The sequence below is a fragment of the Euprymna scolopes genome, chromosome 46 (genome assembly GCF_053919585.1).
Source record: "Euprymna scolopes isolate OS-2025 chromosome 46, ASM5391958v1, whole genome shotgun sequence".
NCBI classification, from domain to species: Eukaryota; Metazoa; Mollusca; class Cephalopoda; order Sepiida; family Sepiolidae; genus Euprymna; species Euprymna scolopes.
The window spans coordinates 111,175,392-111,191,464 of NC_136527.1; the positions used below are offsets into that span (position 1 = coordinate 111,175,392).

At 34.4% G+C, this 16,073-nt stretch overlaps 1 protein-coding gene across 1 annotated transcript in view; it reads left to right on the forward strand.

Annotated features, from left to right (window-relative positions):
* The window catches only part of LOC145270195 (uncharacterized), an 83,200-nt gene that overhangs the window by 40,988 nt on the left and 26,139 nt on the right, over window positions 1–16,073 (forward strand). The window contains exons 6-7 of the mRNA XM_080125825.1: window positions 7,381–7,904; window positions 12,961–13,134. Of these exons, the coding sequence (XP_079981951.1) occupies window positions 7,381–7,904; window positions 12,961–13,134 (698 nt within the window). The remainder of the gene's footprint in view (window positions 1–7,380; window positions 7,905–12,960; window positions 13,135–16,073) is intronic.

Genomic DNA, 16,073 nt, shown 5'->3' on the forward strand with positions numbered 1-16,073 from the left:
CATTGCATTTTTTGCATTGTATTTTTTGTATTGTATTTTTTGTATTGTATTTTTTGTATTGTATTTTTTGATTGTATTTTTTGTATTGTGTTTTCGTATTGTATTTTTTGTATTGTATTTTTTGCATTGTATTTTTTGTATTGTATGTTTTGCATTGCATTTTTTGTATTGTGTTTTGTATTGTATGTTTTGTTCTGTATTGTTTGTATTGTATTTTTGTATTGTATGTTTGTATTGTATGTTTTGTTCTGTTTTTTTGTATTGTATTTTTTGTATTGTATGTTTTTTATTGTATTTTTTGTATTGTATGTTTCTTATTGTATTTTTTGTATTGTATTTTTGTATGGTATGTTTTGTATTGTATTTTTTGTATTGCATTTTTTGTATTGCATTTTTTTATTGTATTTTTTGTATTGTATTTTTGTATTGTATTTTTTGTATTGTATTTTTTGTATTGTATTTTTTGTATTGTATTTTTGTATTGTATTTTTTGTATTGTATTTTTTGTATTGTATTTTTTGTATTGTATTTTTTGTATTGTATTTTTTGCATTGTATTTTTTGTATTGTATGTTTTGCATTGCATTTTTTGTATTGTATTTTGTATTGTGTTTTGTATTGTATGTTTTATTCTGTATTTTTTGTATTGTATTTTTGTATTGTATGTGTTGTATTGTATTTTTGTATTGTATGTTTTGTTCTGTTTTTTTTGTATTGTATTTTTGTATTGTATGTTTTTTATTGTATTTTTTGTATTGTATTTTTGTATGGTATGTTTTGTATTGTATTTTTGTATTGCATTTTTTGTATTGTATTTTTGTATTGCATTTTTTGTATTGTATTTTTTGTATTGTATTTTTTGTATTGTATTTTTTGTATTGTATTTTTTGTATTGTATTTTTTGTATTGTATTTTTTGCATTGTATTTTTTGTATTGTATTTTTTGTATTGTATTTTTTGTATTGTATTTTTTGTATTTTATGCTTTGTTCTGTATTTGTATTGTATTTTTGTATTATATTTTTTATTCTGTATTTTTTGTATTGTATTTTTTGTATTGTATTTTTGTATTGTATGTTTTGTTCTGCATTTTTTGTATTGTATTTTTGTATTGCATTTTTTGTATTGTATTTTTTGTATTGTATTTTTGTATTTTATTTTTTGTTGCATTTTTTGTTGCATTTTTTAAATATGTGTCTGATTGTCCATTGTTAACATCACCAGAAAGGTGGCCAGGTCGTTCTTCCATCCTAGAAAGTATGCCATTCCCAACACAATCTTCTACATCTACAAGCTGCTAATTCAGGATAAACTGCCTGAATCGCTATAGTGAAGAAGGGGATTATTCTGCCCCATGAGATGCTTGCTGGTCGTCATAAGTTCATATTTGATGGCAGTCGCACCGTCCTACCACTATGGGTATGCTTTCGAGGGTCATTTAGCATGTTTGGGGCTGTATGCACGAATGGATCCCGAGAGATCATACATTTCTACAAATCTCTTTTTGGGAAATCTTGCGACATTTATGGGGTAGGCATTACTGGAATACTCCTGTTAATGTCCTCCAGGAGATAGGAGCAGTGACCATTTGCCTGGGATAATCAGACGATCCCCCCACTTCCAACCGAAAGATCGTTTTTTTTTATTTTAAAAACAAAACAAAACTTCTTTTTTCCGTTTTTTTTTTTAAAAATTGGTTATTTTTGTAATGTTTTGTTATAATAAAAACAGAATAAAAGGGTAATACGACACAATTTATTGACTGATTCCTACAGGAATCTCGCGGATCTAGATGATCGATTTTTGTCTTCTGTTTAAAAAAGAGTTCGGTAAAAGAAACGGTTTTTAGAGTCCAAGGGAGGTAATTCAGATTATTCAACAATTTTTTTTTTTATCTTTTGAAACTTGGTAATTTTTTATTGATCTTTTAAAAGTTGAACAGAAATAGATGATCTTTTTTTGTCTTCTATTATTTAACTCTGGGTTATAATATCAAGTTACCCTTCGAAGGCAGTTAATGTGTGTACTAACAGCTGCTATTAAACTGAGCTGATGTCACATCACGTGGCATGGCTAAGCGTTTTTTTTTTACATGGGGTCACCACTTATCAAGGCCCGAAGGCCACTCAAGGATAAGGGTTATTGCGTGTACAGTAATCAATGAGATAGTATTGTAGTAATCATTAGTATTGGAGGTTTTGATAGAGTGTCTCACTTAAGGGGCGGTTTGTCAGGAGTTTGTTTATGTTGGACTTGAAGACGTCTAAGTTGTAGCCAGGTGGGAAACAGGCAAGTGGCAGAGAGTTCCACTGGCGTGCAGTTACGTATAGATTAGAATCAATTTTAAATTATAAGACTTACGTAGTATTTAACGTTAAAATGTCACTTTTTGCCCCCCCCCGCCTGCAGAAAAATGAGCAGCTGACCAACTTAGTGTTGACCGTTTGGGCTTAAATTTCGATACTTGTTGTCCGGAGGTTTGAGCTTTAATATGATACCAAAAATACAGTACAAAAAATACAGTTAAAAAACAACACAAAAAAGTACAAAAAATACAATAAAAAATACAGTACAAAACATACAGTACAAAAAATACAATACAAAAATACAATACAAAAAATACGATAGAAAAATATGATACAAAAATACAGTACAAAAATACAGTAAAAAGCACAGTACAAAAATATAATACAAAAAATACAGTACAAAAATACAATAAAAAATACAGTACAAAAATACAACACAAAATACAATACAAAATACAATAAAAAATACAATACAATAATACAATAGAAAAAATACAATACAAAACATATAGTACAAAAATACAATACAAAAATACAATACAAACACACACACTCACACACACACATTTTCGCTTTTATATATTAGACTAGCGGCGGTTTTTAGAGGCGTGTGTGTGTGGGGTGGTAAAATGAAAACAAAGCGAAGTAATAGCCCTGTTTAAATATTATAAAAACAAACAATGTTAAAACTTCTAAAAAAAAAAAACGAACGGTCTGGCGATGCCCGGGTGTTCGAAAAACCAAAAAAAGTCTGGGGGGGGGTCGAAATCGAATCCTTGAGACGAAAGCGAAAAAAAAAAAACGTGATGAATTAACTAAAAAGTGAATTAGGTCAAATATCAATCTGCAGTCAATTTTGTTTCAGTTTAGCTTCCCCAAGATGTTGGGTTGAAAACCAGCTCCCCATAAAAAATAGGGATGTCCATATGAAAGCAATTGTCTGATATGACGGTTTCCACTGCATTGATCAAAAGCTGATTGCTTTCTGGACGTTTCGGTACGAAAGCCGTGAACACGCAACGTTAGAATTTAGTTTCACTTTATTTATACTAAAAAGGGGGGCAAACAGTCGACACGGCGAAATAGCGCGATTTTTATAAAAGTTGATGAAAATAAAGCTAGATGCGACACGTGTTCCCATAGATATCTAGGGGGTATATAAACACTTCTAAGCAATAGTAATCCCCTCAAGAATCGCGGCGAAAAAAGCCTTTGCGAGACATACAAAAACGATATATAGATAAAAGTTTTTTTCCGGGGGAGGGGGCGCTTACAACTTTTTATATACTCCCTAGATTATAATATCCCCGATTTATGATATGATATCTTTTATTTCAGCGACTTTTATGTTACAAAATTTGCGCTGTGATTTCATTTCTCTATGGCGTGATGTTTGACTGCTTTTTCAACCGTTTAATTTCAACTTCTCTGTTCGGTTAGGATTAAGGTTAGTGTTAAGTTTAGGGTTAGGTTTTTATTTATTTATTTTTTTTTACAAGGTAGTCACCACTTATCAAGGCCCGGAAGCCACTCAGGGATAAGGGTTATTGCGTGTACAGTACGTTAGTATTGGAGATTTGATAGTGTCTTACTTAAAGGAGTGGTTCATCAGGAATTTGTTTATGTTGGACTTGAAGACATCCAGGTTGTAGTCAGGTGGGAAACAGGCAAATGGAACAGAGTTCCACAGGCGTGCACTTCTAAGAAAGAAACTTTGCTCATGGAATCTACGTTTTGGTTTTGGCACAGATAAAGAGTGGGGAAAACTTTTTTACAGTGGTTTTAGCTAGACAGGTGTTTATCGTGAAAGATTGGCGAGGAGGGACCAGAGATTGGAGCTCAGACGAGCACTTGCCATGGAAGTAAGGATAAAACAAAGACAGTATCGCAGTAGTGTATCCCACTTCCTTTTCTGCCTTTGCGTCAAGGCTTCGGGTTTGAGCCTACCTGCCTACCAAAACTTTTTTCTTTTACACCTCCAAACACCCGGGCAACACTGGGCATCCCCGCTAGTCTGTTTAAAAAGAGTTCAGTAAAAGAAAAGGTATTAGAGTCCAAGGGAGGTAATTCAGATTATTCAACAATTTTTTTTTATCTTTTGTAATGAAGGTGATTTTATTGATCTTAATAGAAATAGACTGAAAAAAAATGGGGAGGAGTGTGTATCATTTTTTTTTTTACCGTTTCTCTTTGAAGTAGTGTGTATCATTTTTTTTTTTACCGTTTCTCTTTGACAAATAGCACACAGAGAAATTTCGTTTCTAAGTATATTTTTCCATTAAAAATCGTTTTGCATTCCCCAAATCATGCTAGTTATATTCAATATTCAGGTCAATTCAATGCCATGTCAAACCATGACTGAGGCCAGAAATTTGGGACCCCTTTCGTATACTAGTACCCATATTTTTTTTTTAAAGCATTTTTTTTTTTTACTGTTTTTCCATTCCAAACAAGGCATAGCACTACTAAGTCGTAAGGGGCTAGTAATAGGGACTAGATTTACTGGGATACTATACAAGATGTTTGTTCACATTACATTTGAACTTCTGTACAGTCAGGGAAGTAGGGGGATGGGAGGAAATTCTAGTCTAGCAATTCAATGGAAGAAGCTATTTCAGTAGAAGGCTTTACAGCACCTAGGGATCTTTACAGTGCAGAGGTGGGATTTTGCTGTTTGTCTGCTTTCTGGGTGGTATGTACGTCAAGAGGGTGCTAGTGGTTTGAGTTTACCATTAAAATACTTGTAAAACAGGAGCAACAGACTAGTGGCAGATGCACCGGCCCAGATGTGGCAACAATACTCCACACGTGAGTAAATAGTGGCTTTGTAGAGATACAGAATACTATCAGGTATGAGTAGCCTTCTAGCATGGTAAAGAGAGCCCACCATCTTCACGGCAGCCATTTGTAATTACCGCAATGCATTTGTTCCAGTTCATGTTGTCTATGAATGTTAAGTCTAGGAACTTGAGAGAAGCACTTACAGGCAGTGTATCATTAGACAAGGCGGGTTTGTATAATGTATATGTCATGTTCCAAAAATCGCGTAAATTGATAAGTAGTTTGGGTTTGTTTTACTATACACATACATTCGAAAAAGTTTTCAAAAAATAAATATATAACAAATAAATATTATCAAAGGCAAGATAAGTTACTTTTCTACCTAACTGGATAATTTTTTAGTATTTTTATTTAATGTAATATGTTTAGTCAGCTCGAAAAACATATAGTGTTTACCGATGTATTGAAAATTTTAAAATGGCGCCGGACCCTCTGTTGAACACGGTAAGTTTGGGAAAATGAGATAAAATAAAAAAATATACAAAATACTGTTAGAAACTCGCTTACTGTGACATAGGCTGACGTATATTCGGTGGGTTTTATACATAACCTTACTGAACCCCTTACTTGACGAAACCTGGTTTAATTTACCCTTAGAAAATGAATACTTTTTTTTATAGATATTATTCATACAAGGCAATGCCAATCAAGAATTTACCAACTTTGTGGATGTTTTTTTTTTTGTAGTTTTAGAGTTTTAGTTTGACATACAAACACACATATACAAAATTGGAAAGTGTTCGTCATCTGATATGAAGTTGCAAGGTTCTTTTAGGGGACGGCTACTACACAGCAAAACATCCAATGTAGCAGCAAGTCCTGGGAACATCAACCTGAAAAAACAGTTGGAAATGCCTTATAAACCATGTAATCCCTACAGCCACTTACCTTGAAAATGCTGCTGTGAAACCTGATATAATTATATGGAATAAGTCAGAGAGAGTTGCAACCTTGATTGAAGTGAGTGTTCCTAATGATGGCGGTCTGAACAGAGCTGAAAGGCAGAAGCAGACCAAATATTAAGGTCTCGTGTATGATATGAAAAGAAACTGGAATCTTAGGGAGATATCAATCATACCAGTTATTATAGGTGCCACAGGGCTTATGAAGAAGAACCTGAAGTCCTACCTAACTAATATTCCTGGTGAACCAAGTGCAAAAGAGATCCAGACAATTGCACTTAAGGGAACAGCGAGGATACTAAAAAGAGCTCTCGGTTGGTTTCAATAAAAAAAAAAACAGATGTTGGTATTGGTAGCTGGTTTGGCTGCCCTATACCCAGCATTACAATCTTCAAAGGAAGAAAATTAAAAAACAAAAAAAAATGACAGTGTTTTCTGAGTGTTTAGGTGGTGCGGTAAGGAACCCCGGGGAGTAAGGGGGGGGGGTCAAACAATAGTTTTTTTTTTTGTAGTTTTAGAGTTTTAGTTGGACATACAAACACACAAATGCCCTTTTACTCCTGATCTTAAATGGAACATGTACATTAAATTTGTTTCCAAGACCGCTGGAAAAATGGTGGGATCCTTCTATCGATCCAGTAGATATCTCACTGCTGATGCAATTCTCTAAGAGCCAGGTATGTCCAAGGATGGAGTACTGTTGCCACATCTGGGCAGGAGCTGCTAGAAAGGACTTGCTCTGCCTTGATAGAGTTCAAAATAGACTTTGTAGCCTCGTAGGAGATGTCCTTTTCTCTTCCTTGCAACCTCTTTCTCCCCCCTCGCCAAACTTTGACAAGAAACACTCGTCTAGCTGAAAACACTATCAATAATTTTCACCAATCTTTATCTGTGTCTAAACCTAAACGTAAATTCCATGAACAAAGTTTCTTTCTCAGAACTGCACGCCTGTGGAACTCTCTTCTGTTTGCCTGCTTTCCAACTGACTACAATATGGTTGTCTTCAAGTCCAATGTAAACAAGTTCTTGATGAGCCGTTCCCTTTAAGTAATCCAATTTACCGAATTTCCATTACTAATGATTACTATATTGTTCAATTGACTACTCTACACTCTTTAACCCTTATCCTCGAGTGGTCTCTGGGCCTTGATAAGTGGTGATGTCTATGTAAAAAAAAAAAATAATAATAGACTAGTGTGGGTGCCTGGCGTTTTCCGAGTGTTTAAGGAACCCCGGGGCGGGGGGATCAAAACAACAGTTCGCTTATTTATTAATCCTTATCCTTGAGTGGTCTCTGGGCCTTGATAAGATAAATATTTTTCAATTCTTTCAGAACTCTTATTGGTATCATCGGGCTCTTCCTGCTGATTGGAACGGTGTACGATATTCTGTGTTGCAACGGGGACTCTGAATCAGATGATAACACCTTTATTATCACTGACGACGTTGACGTCGATTTACAGTCTGCGGTCCATTACAACAGTGCCTACGAAATGGACACTGCCTCCTTTGATTCCAGTACCAACACCCTCAGCCAAAACAAAGACCCGGAAATTACGGAAAACAGACCCAGTGATATTGTACTGTTATCGACACGCTCGACTGAAAGTTGTTCTATCAAGGAGAGTGAGACGGACGCAATCAACCGGAAACCAGCCCCGGTAGCCCCGGTACCTCCAAGCATGAACTTGCCTCAGGAGCCACAAGGGGCGACCCCAACACCTTTAGAGGGTGGTCTTTCAGTGTCTGACTTGAATACTAACCAAAATGCCAATAGCCTAAATATCAACGGTCAAATTCCGTCTGTTATGCATACGTTAGCTGAACACGACATCTACAAGAGCAAATTAGATTCAGGTAAGACCGAGAGGTTTTAATATATCCCCACCCCCTTCCTTCACCATAAGGAGTTTCATATATATAGAAATTTAATAAGGAGTTTCATTCAAGCTGAAATATTATGCGTGGTTTGTTTTTATATTAGTTTTTTACATATCTAACATTTTTTTCAATTTTTTTTTTTACTTTATTTTTTATTTCTTATTTTTATTTTTTAAATTTTTTTTATTTGGCGTTTATAATGCCTTAACTTGCAAGTTCTAGCATTGCTACAAATATAATTTGCTGATTTCTTTCTGTCCTCTGATGAGAAGAACATTAAGAATAGCATTCTTTGAAACTCCACGGAATAAGGACTTTGTAAATTGTTTTTTGGAGTATTCAGTCGAACAATAAATTTTGATTGTAAAGTTCAATTTACAGTTTTAATTTTCTTTCGCTTATATATATATATATATATATATATATATATATATATATATATATATAGAGTATTCAGTTGAACAATAGATTTTGATTGTAAATTTCAACTTACAGTTTTAATTTTCGTTCTCTCTTATATATATATATATATATATATATATATATATATATATATATATATATATATATATAAACTAACTTTCTTGGATTTACATTTTTGGATTTTACCGTCATTGGATACTTTACCTTTCACCAGACTATCCATTCACATGAATCACCTTTTTCTTCACCATATTCCCTCTGCTTTACTTTTTTGTTATCAAGTAAGATCTTTGACTTACTTGCAGTTTCATCAAATACTTCTGCATTCAAAATCCGATCCCGCATTTTGCTAATTCCTACCCTCTGATGAGAAGGAAAGTATTTCTTCGAAACTCAGGGGATTAAGGACTATCCACTTATCTAGTGTTTCCTTTTCAGATTAAATATGTTTTTAACTCATTTCAAAGTGTTTTTAACATGTTTTATTATTTGCTCTTATATATATATACTAGCAAAAGTACCCGTCGTTGACTGAGTTCAAAAACAGCCTACAGAAAATGGACTCTGATTTATGACAGTATGATAGGTTATGAAAAGGAAGCGTTGTAAATTTGGGTGGAATTTGGAGGTATCAAAACCAAAGCAAAATATGATGAAAGTAAAAATAGAATAGATAAACCCCATAATTTATTATACCATACCTGTTCACACTGAAACACTTATCACAATATTCTGTGGATCTATATTAAAAAACTTGTTAAACTTTGTGACATATTTCCATTCTATGGAGATCAGGTGCGAATGAACACCCCATAATTTTATTATACCATATTTCTTCAAACTGAAACATAATTATCAAAGTATACTTACGCAGATAGATATGAAAAGTCTTTATTAAAGTTTGTGCCTATTTCCATTCTATGGAGGCCAGGCGCGAACGCAGACGCCACAATTTTATTATACCATCCCTATTTAAGTTAAAACATACTTATCAAAGTATTCTTATGTACATCTATATCAAAAACCCTTGTAAACGTTTTTTTTTTTTTTAATTTTTAAATTTTTTATTTCCATACTTTGTGGACCAGGCGTGAACGCAGACCCCACAATTTTAATGAACCACTGTTCTACCAGATCAAACATACCCATTCCTGTGTCTCGATACATCTTCTACCATTATATTTGATCAGTTTTTGAAAATAGTCAACCATATAGGAGCCTATTCGTGACCAGACACACACACACATTCAGCTTTATATATAGATATATGCAAGGTGCCTTCAATAAGTTTTTTTTTTACATATATATATATATATTTTACATAGGCATCACCACTTATCAAGGCCAAGAGGCCAATCAAGGATAAGGGTTAAAGAGTGTACAGTAGACATTGGACAATATAGTAATCATTAGTAATGAAAATTTGGTAAATTTGATAACTTATATAGAACGGCTCATCAAGAACTTATTTACGTTAGAATTGAACACAACCATATTGTAGTCAGCCGGAAAGCAGGAAAACGGAAGACAATTCCACAGGCGTGCAGTTCTAAGAAAGAAGCTTTGTTCATGGAATCTACGTTTAGGTTTAGGCACAGATAAAGAGTGGGGGGAATTATTGATAGTGTGTACAGCTAGAGGAGTGTTTCTTGTGAAAGTTTGGCGAGGGGGGACCATAGATTGAAGCTCAGTTGAACACCTTCCATGAAAATAACGATACATCAGAGACAAACTCGCAACATCTCTTCTGTGAGATAGAGGTTGCAAGGAAGAGAAAAGGACATCTCCTACGAGGCTACGAAGTCTATTTTGAACTCTATCAAGGCAGGACAAGTCCTTTCTAGCAGCTCCTGCCCAGATGTGGCAACAATATTCCATCCTTGGACGTACTTGGCTCTTATATAGATAGAGAATTGCATCAACAGTGAGATATCTACTGGATTGATAGAAGGATCCCACTATTTTTCCAGCGGCCTTGGCAATGGATTTGATGTACGTATTCTATTTAAGATCAGGAGCCCAGAAGCTTGTCAAAACTTGAGGCCTCCTGAAGACGAGAGCCATTAATTTCAATTGATGCCAGATTTGATGTTTTGATGATTTGTTTCCAGACTTTTTTCATGTGGGCACTTTTATTGATATTACACTTCAGAGTAATCTCCTTCGGCTGCAATACACTTGTTATACCATTCAAACAACTTCTGAAAGGCCCCGTGGAAGTCCTCTTGTGTGAGCGTGTCAACGACCCGCATCACAACCTCTTTCATCTTCTCACTGGTCTCATAACAACAGGCTCTAAGGTTTTCCTTGAGCTTAGGGAATAACCAAAAGTCACAGGGAGCAAGGATTGGGCTATAGGAGGGTGAGGAATTGTCTTGCTGCCCATCTTGGTCAAATACCAATATCAATTTATCGCTATTTCTATGGCAGGTGCTCGTCTGAGCTCCAATCCCTCGTCCCCCCCTCGCCAATCTTTCACGAGAAACACCCGTCTGGCTGAAACTACTGCCAATAATTTTCGCCACTCTTTATCTGTGTCTAAATCCAAACGTAGATTCCACGAGCAAAGCTTCTTTCTTAGAACTGCACGCCAGTGGAGCTCTCTGCCGCTTGCCTGTTTCCCACCTGGCTACAACTTGGACGTCTTCAAGTCTAACATAAACAAACTCATGACAAACCGCCCCCTTAAGTAAGACACTCTATCAAAACCCCTAATACTAATAATTACTACAATTCTATCTCATTGATTACTGTACATGCAATAACCCTTATCCCTGAGTGGCCTTCGGACCTTGATAAGTGGTGACCCCCATGTAAAAAAAAAAAAAAAATTACAAACAAAGCCTAACATTGAAATAATCTCCACATAATTAAATATATGAATAAAAACACATAACAATAATAAAGATTGTACAATTTAACATCAAAATAAAAAAATATAATCACACCTCTTTCTTATCTTCCCTTACATCTAAGACAACTTTAACGAAACTAATTAATATCAAATAATTGAATAAAAACATTAATAAAATAAAACAAATAAATTATGTATCTAAAAGCAACAAATTACTCTTGATGACGAATATGAATCGAAATTCCTGCTAAAAAATTACTTAGCTACATAATACAAAATTTACTTCCTGAAACTAAATAAAAATAATAATAAAAATGTTCGGCACACTGAGGGAATAATCTCTGAGCACACTTGGGATAAATTTTATGCAAATCTTCCACTTCTCCAGTTCCTCATGAATAATTGTGAGCACAGTTCCCACACTGACATCAAAAGGATGGAATACTGTTGCCATATCTGGGCAGGAGCTGCAAAAAACAGCCTATCCTGCCTTGACAGAGTACAAAATAGACTTCGTGGCTTAGTGGGGGGTGCCCTTTTCTCTACCCTGCAACCTCTCTCCCACAGAAGAGACGTTGCGAGCCTATCCTTGTTTTATCGTTATTTCCATGGCAGGTGCTCGTCTGAACTCCAATCTCTGGTCCCCCCTCGCCAATCTTTCACGAAAAACACCCGTCTAGCCGAATCCACTGTGAAAAATTTCCCCCACTCTTTATCTGTGCCTAAATCAAAACGTGGATTCCATGAACAAAGCTTCTTTCTTAGAACTGCACGCCTGTGGAACTCTGTTCCGTCTGCCTGCTTCCCACCGAACTACAACTTGGATGTGTTCAAGTCCAATGTTAACAAATTCCTAATGAACCACCCCCTTAAGTAAACACTTCATCAAATCTCCACACTAACGTAATGTACTTGCAATAACCCTTATCCCTGAGTGGCTTCCGGGCCTTGACAAGTGGTGATCACTGTGTAAAAAAACAAAAAGAACTGTTCACTTATTTTCTCTGTAGACAACATGACGGTCCTTATCCATGAAATTCTTTATTTGGCCAATCAACTCTGGTGTTCTCACTTCTTTACTCCTCCCACACCTCTCATCATCCATCACAAACTCCCTGCCTTCCTCGAATCTCTTATGCCACTCAAAAATTGATGCTCTATTCATGTGATGGTCTGAAAGAAGTCTGAAGCATTCCATACACTTCTGCTGCATTTTTATTTTCAAAGTTAAAAACAGAATTTTATTGCATATCATTCTTTTAAAGTGTCCTCACGTCCGTATCGCATTTTTTTAAAAATTCACCAGCTGTGGTAATCAAGATTTAATAGAGTGTATTCCAATTCCTGCTGTAGCTGTTCATCTGAACCTGAAACCATAAAAATCGGTCAGGTTTCCGAAACCTTTTTTTTTTTCTTGATTGGTCGACAATAACTGTAACGCGTTTCATTGATTGCATATAGTTTGTATACATTTAAAGTTGCTGATTAGTACGTCCTTCCAGAAAAAAATTCTGATTTTTATATTTTTCTCCTGTTATTAATAATATAAACATAGAAATAGGAGTGACTAACTCCCTTATAGTAGTAAGTTCTCATCCTTCTACTCAGAACACTGAATAAGGCTGTGTAGTTTTTAAATTGAACATGAATAAAGAAAGGTTTTTATTTTACAATATGTATCCTATTGTTACAGAATGTCTTGAAGAGATCATTTATTTCTCTTTCATTCATGCTCATTTTTTTTCTTTCTTTCAGACAGAGGGTTTGGATCTTTCCTGCTTGCCTTTTCAATCCGGCGCAATGCTTATCAGTTGTTAAACACTGAACATTCTGTCGAAAGACTCTCTTGTCTAAATGGTATCCGCTTCTTCAGCATGGCTTGGATTATCCTTGGACATACGTACATGATTGCATCAGAAGATTACATTAGTAAGTTTGTTTTATATACCTCTCCCCCACTCTCTCTCTCTCTCTCTCTCTCTCTCTCTCTCTGAAAGCCTATATAGTGAAGGGGTGGAATGTTGCTGCTTGTCAAGTAATTACATGGAGGGAGTACAAGTGCAGTAAATTTGTTTTATATACCTCTCCACACACTCTCTCTCTCTGGAAACCTATATACTGAAGGGGTGGAATGTTGCTGTTTGTCAAATTGGTCAGAAGTAATTACATGTAGGGAGTGCTGGTGCAGCAAGTTTGTTTTATATACCCCCCCACTTTCTCTCTCTCTCTCTCTCGAACATATAGTGAAGAGGTGGAATGTTGCTGCTAGTCAGGTTGGTCAGAGGTAATTACATAGAGGGAGTACTGGTGCAGTAAGTTTGTTTTATATATCCCTCTTGTCTTTCTCAGACACATGACCAACAATCCTCAAAGTGGCCCCGCACATGCATTCTTAACGACTTCCATTTTGTTTTTATCACAATTGAGGGAACACACATATTCAACTTGACTTTTCACTAATAAACAAAAACAACAGACTTTCAATTTTGAACAGAAATTAATATAAACACAGTCAATGAACATCTGAAACTATTTTGATTGTGACAAGCCAGCTAGGGAGCAGGACGCCTCCAGAAATGCTACTTTAACTCACCTAGTCAAATCGACCTAACCCAGCAGTGGAAGAGTCTATCTCACTCTGTCTCTGTCTGTCTGTCTGTCTGTCTGTCTGTCTGTCTGTCTCTCTCTCTCTCTCTCTCTCTTTGAAAACCTGTACAGTGAATGGGTGGAATGTTTCTACTAGTCAAGTTGATCAGGGGTGATTCGTTGATGGAGTTCGGATTCAGTAAGTTTGTTGGAGCACATTCCATAGAAGCGCTTATAAAACAAGTACAATTGACCAGGGAGCAAAAAGCCTCCGAAAATGCAACTCTGATGCACCCAGTCAAGTCGACTGAGCCCAGCAGTCAAAGTGTTTTAGCAGCAGTAGTTCAAACATCCCTTTTCAGGACTAACTACCACAATCTACCCCCTTTTTTTTTTTACATAGGCATAACCACTTATCAAGGCCCAGAGACCACTCGAGGATAAGGATTAAGAGTGTACAGTAGTCAATTGGACAATATAGTAATCGTTAGTAATGGAAATTCGGTAAATTTCTTAACTTGTATGCAAACTAGCTGAAACCACCGTCAATAATTTTTCCCACTCCCTATCTGTGCCTAAATCAAAACGTAGATACCATGAACAAAGCTTCTTTCTTAGAACTGCACGCCTGTGGAACTCTGTTCCGCTTGCCTGCTTCCCTCCCGACTTCAACCTCCTGCAGTTTCCAACACCTTCTGCAGCTACCATGTTCCAGAGCCCATCGACATCCAGCTATCATGTTCCAGTGCCCACTGACGTCTATTTACCCTTTCCCGTTCCCATTGACGTCTAACTTTCTGTTCCAGTTTAACATAAAATTTTTTTTTTTTACTTGGTGGGGAGAGGGTCACCGTTTATCAAGGCTTACCCCTACACTATAGGATAAAGGTTAATAATTGTTATGCAGACGGTAAGACAACGTGATCAGTAATGGCGGAAGTCTGGTAAGGCTTAATTATTCAGGAGGATCGCTCAACAAGAAGTTATTTAAATTAGATTTGAAAATGACTATGTTTTAGGCAGCTGGAAAGCAGCCCCTAGGTAATGTGTTCCATAGAGAGGCAGTTCTAGGAAAGAAACTCTACATATTGTATATTGTAGATGTGCTAACGATGCGGCAACGATAATATGTTGCTTTATTTTTTGCAGCATTTATTGAATGGAATATATTAGTGTAAAAATTCCATTCCAGGTCCCTGCTTCCCCAAATGTATGAGACGTGCAGGAGTAACGTGAACAGACATCTTGCTGCCCAAATCCCCCCATACCATACCAGTAGATGTTACCCCTGATAGTAGCCCCCTACACTAAGTGGCAATGTGCCTTGTTTGGGGTGAAAATGTAATTAAAAAAATTGTTAAAATCAATATAGTATTACATATAAAATTTATTGAATTGAATATATTATTGTTAAAATCAATTTAGTATTACATATAAAATTTATTGAATTGAATATATTATTGTTAAAATCAATTTAGTATTACATATAAAATTTATTGAATTGAATATATTATTGTTAAAATCAATTTAGTATTACATATAAAATTTATTGAATTGAGTATATTATTGTTAAAATCAATTTAGTATTACATATAAAATTTATTGAATTGAGTATATTATTGTTAAAATCAATTTAGTATTACATATAAAATTTATTGAATTGAATATATTATTGTTAAAATCAATTTAGTATTACATATAAAATTTATTGAATTGAGTATATTATTGTTAAAATCAATATAGTATTACATATAAAATTTATTGAATTGGATATATTATTGTTAAAATCAATTTAGTATTACATATAAAATTTATTGAATTGAGTATATTATTGTTAAAATCAATATAGTATTACATATAAAATTTATTGAATTGGATATATTATTGTTAAAATCAATTTAGTATTACATATAAAATTTATTGAATTGAATATATTATTGTTAAAATCAATTTAGTATTACATATAAAATTTATTGAATTGAATATATTATTGTTAAAATCAATTTAGTATTACATATAAAATTTATTGAATTGAATATATTATTGTTAAAATCAATTTAGTATTACATATAAAATTTATTGAATTGAGTATATTATTGTTAAAATCAATTTAGTATTACATATAAAATTTATTGAATTGAATATATTATTGTTAAAATCAATTTAGTATTACATATAAAATTTATTGAATTGAATATATTATTGTTAAAATCAATTTAGTATTACATATAAAATTTATTGAATTGAGTATATTATTGTTAAAATCAATATAGTATTACATA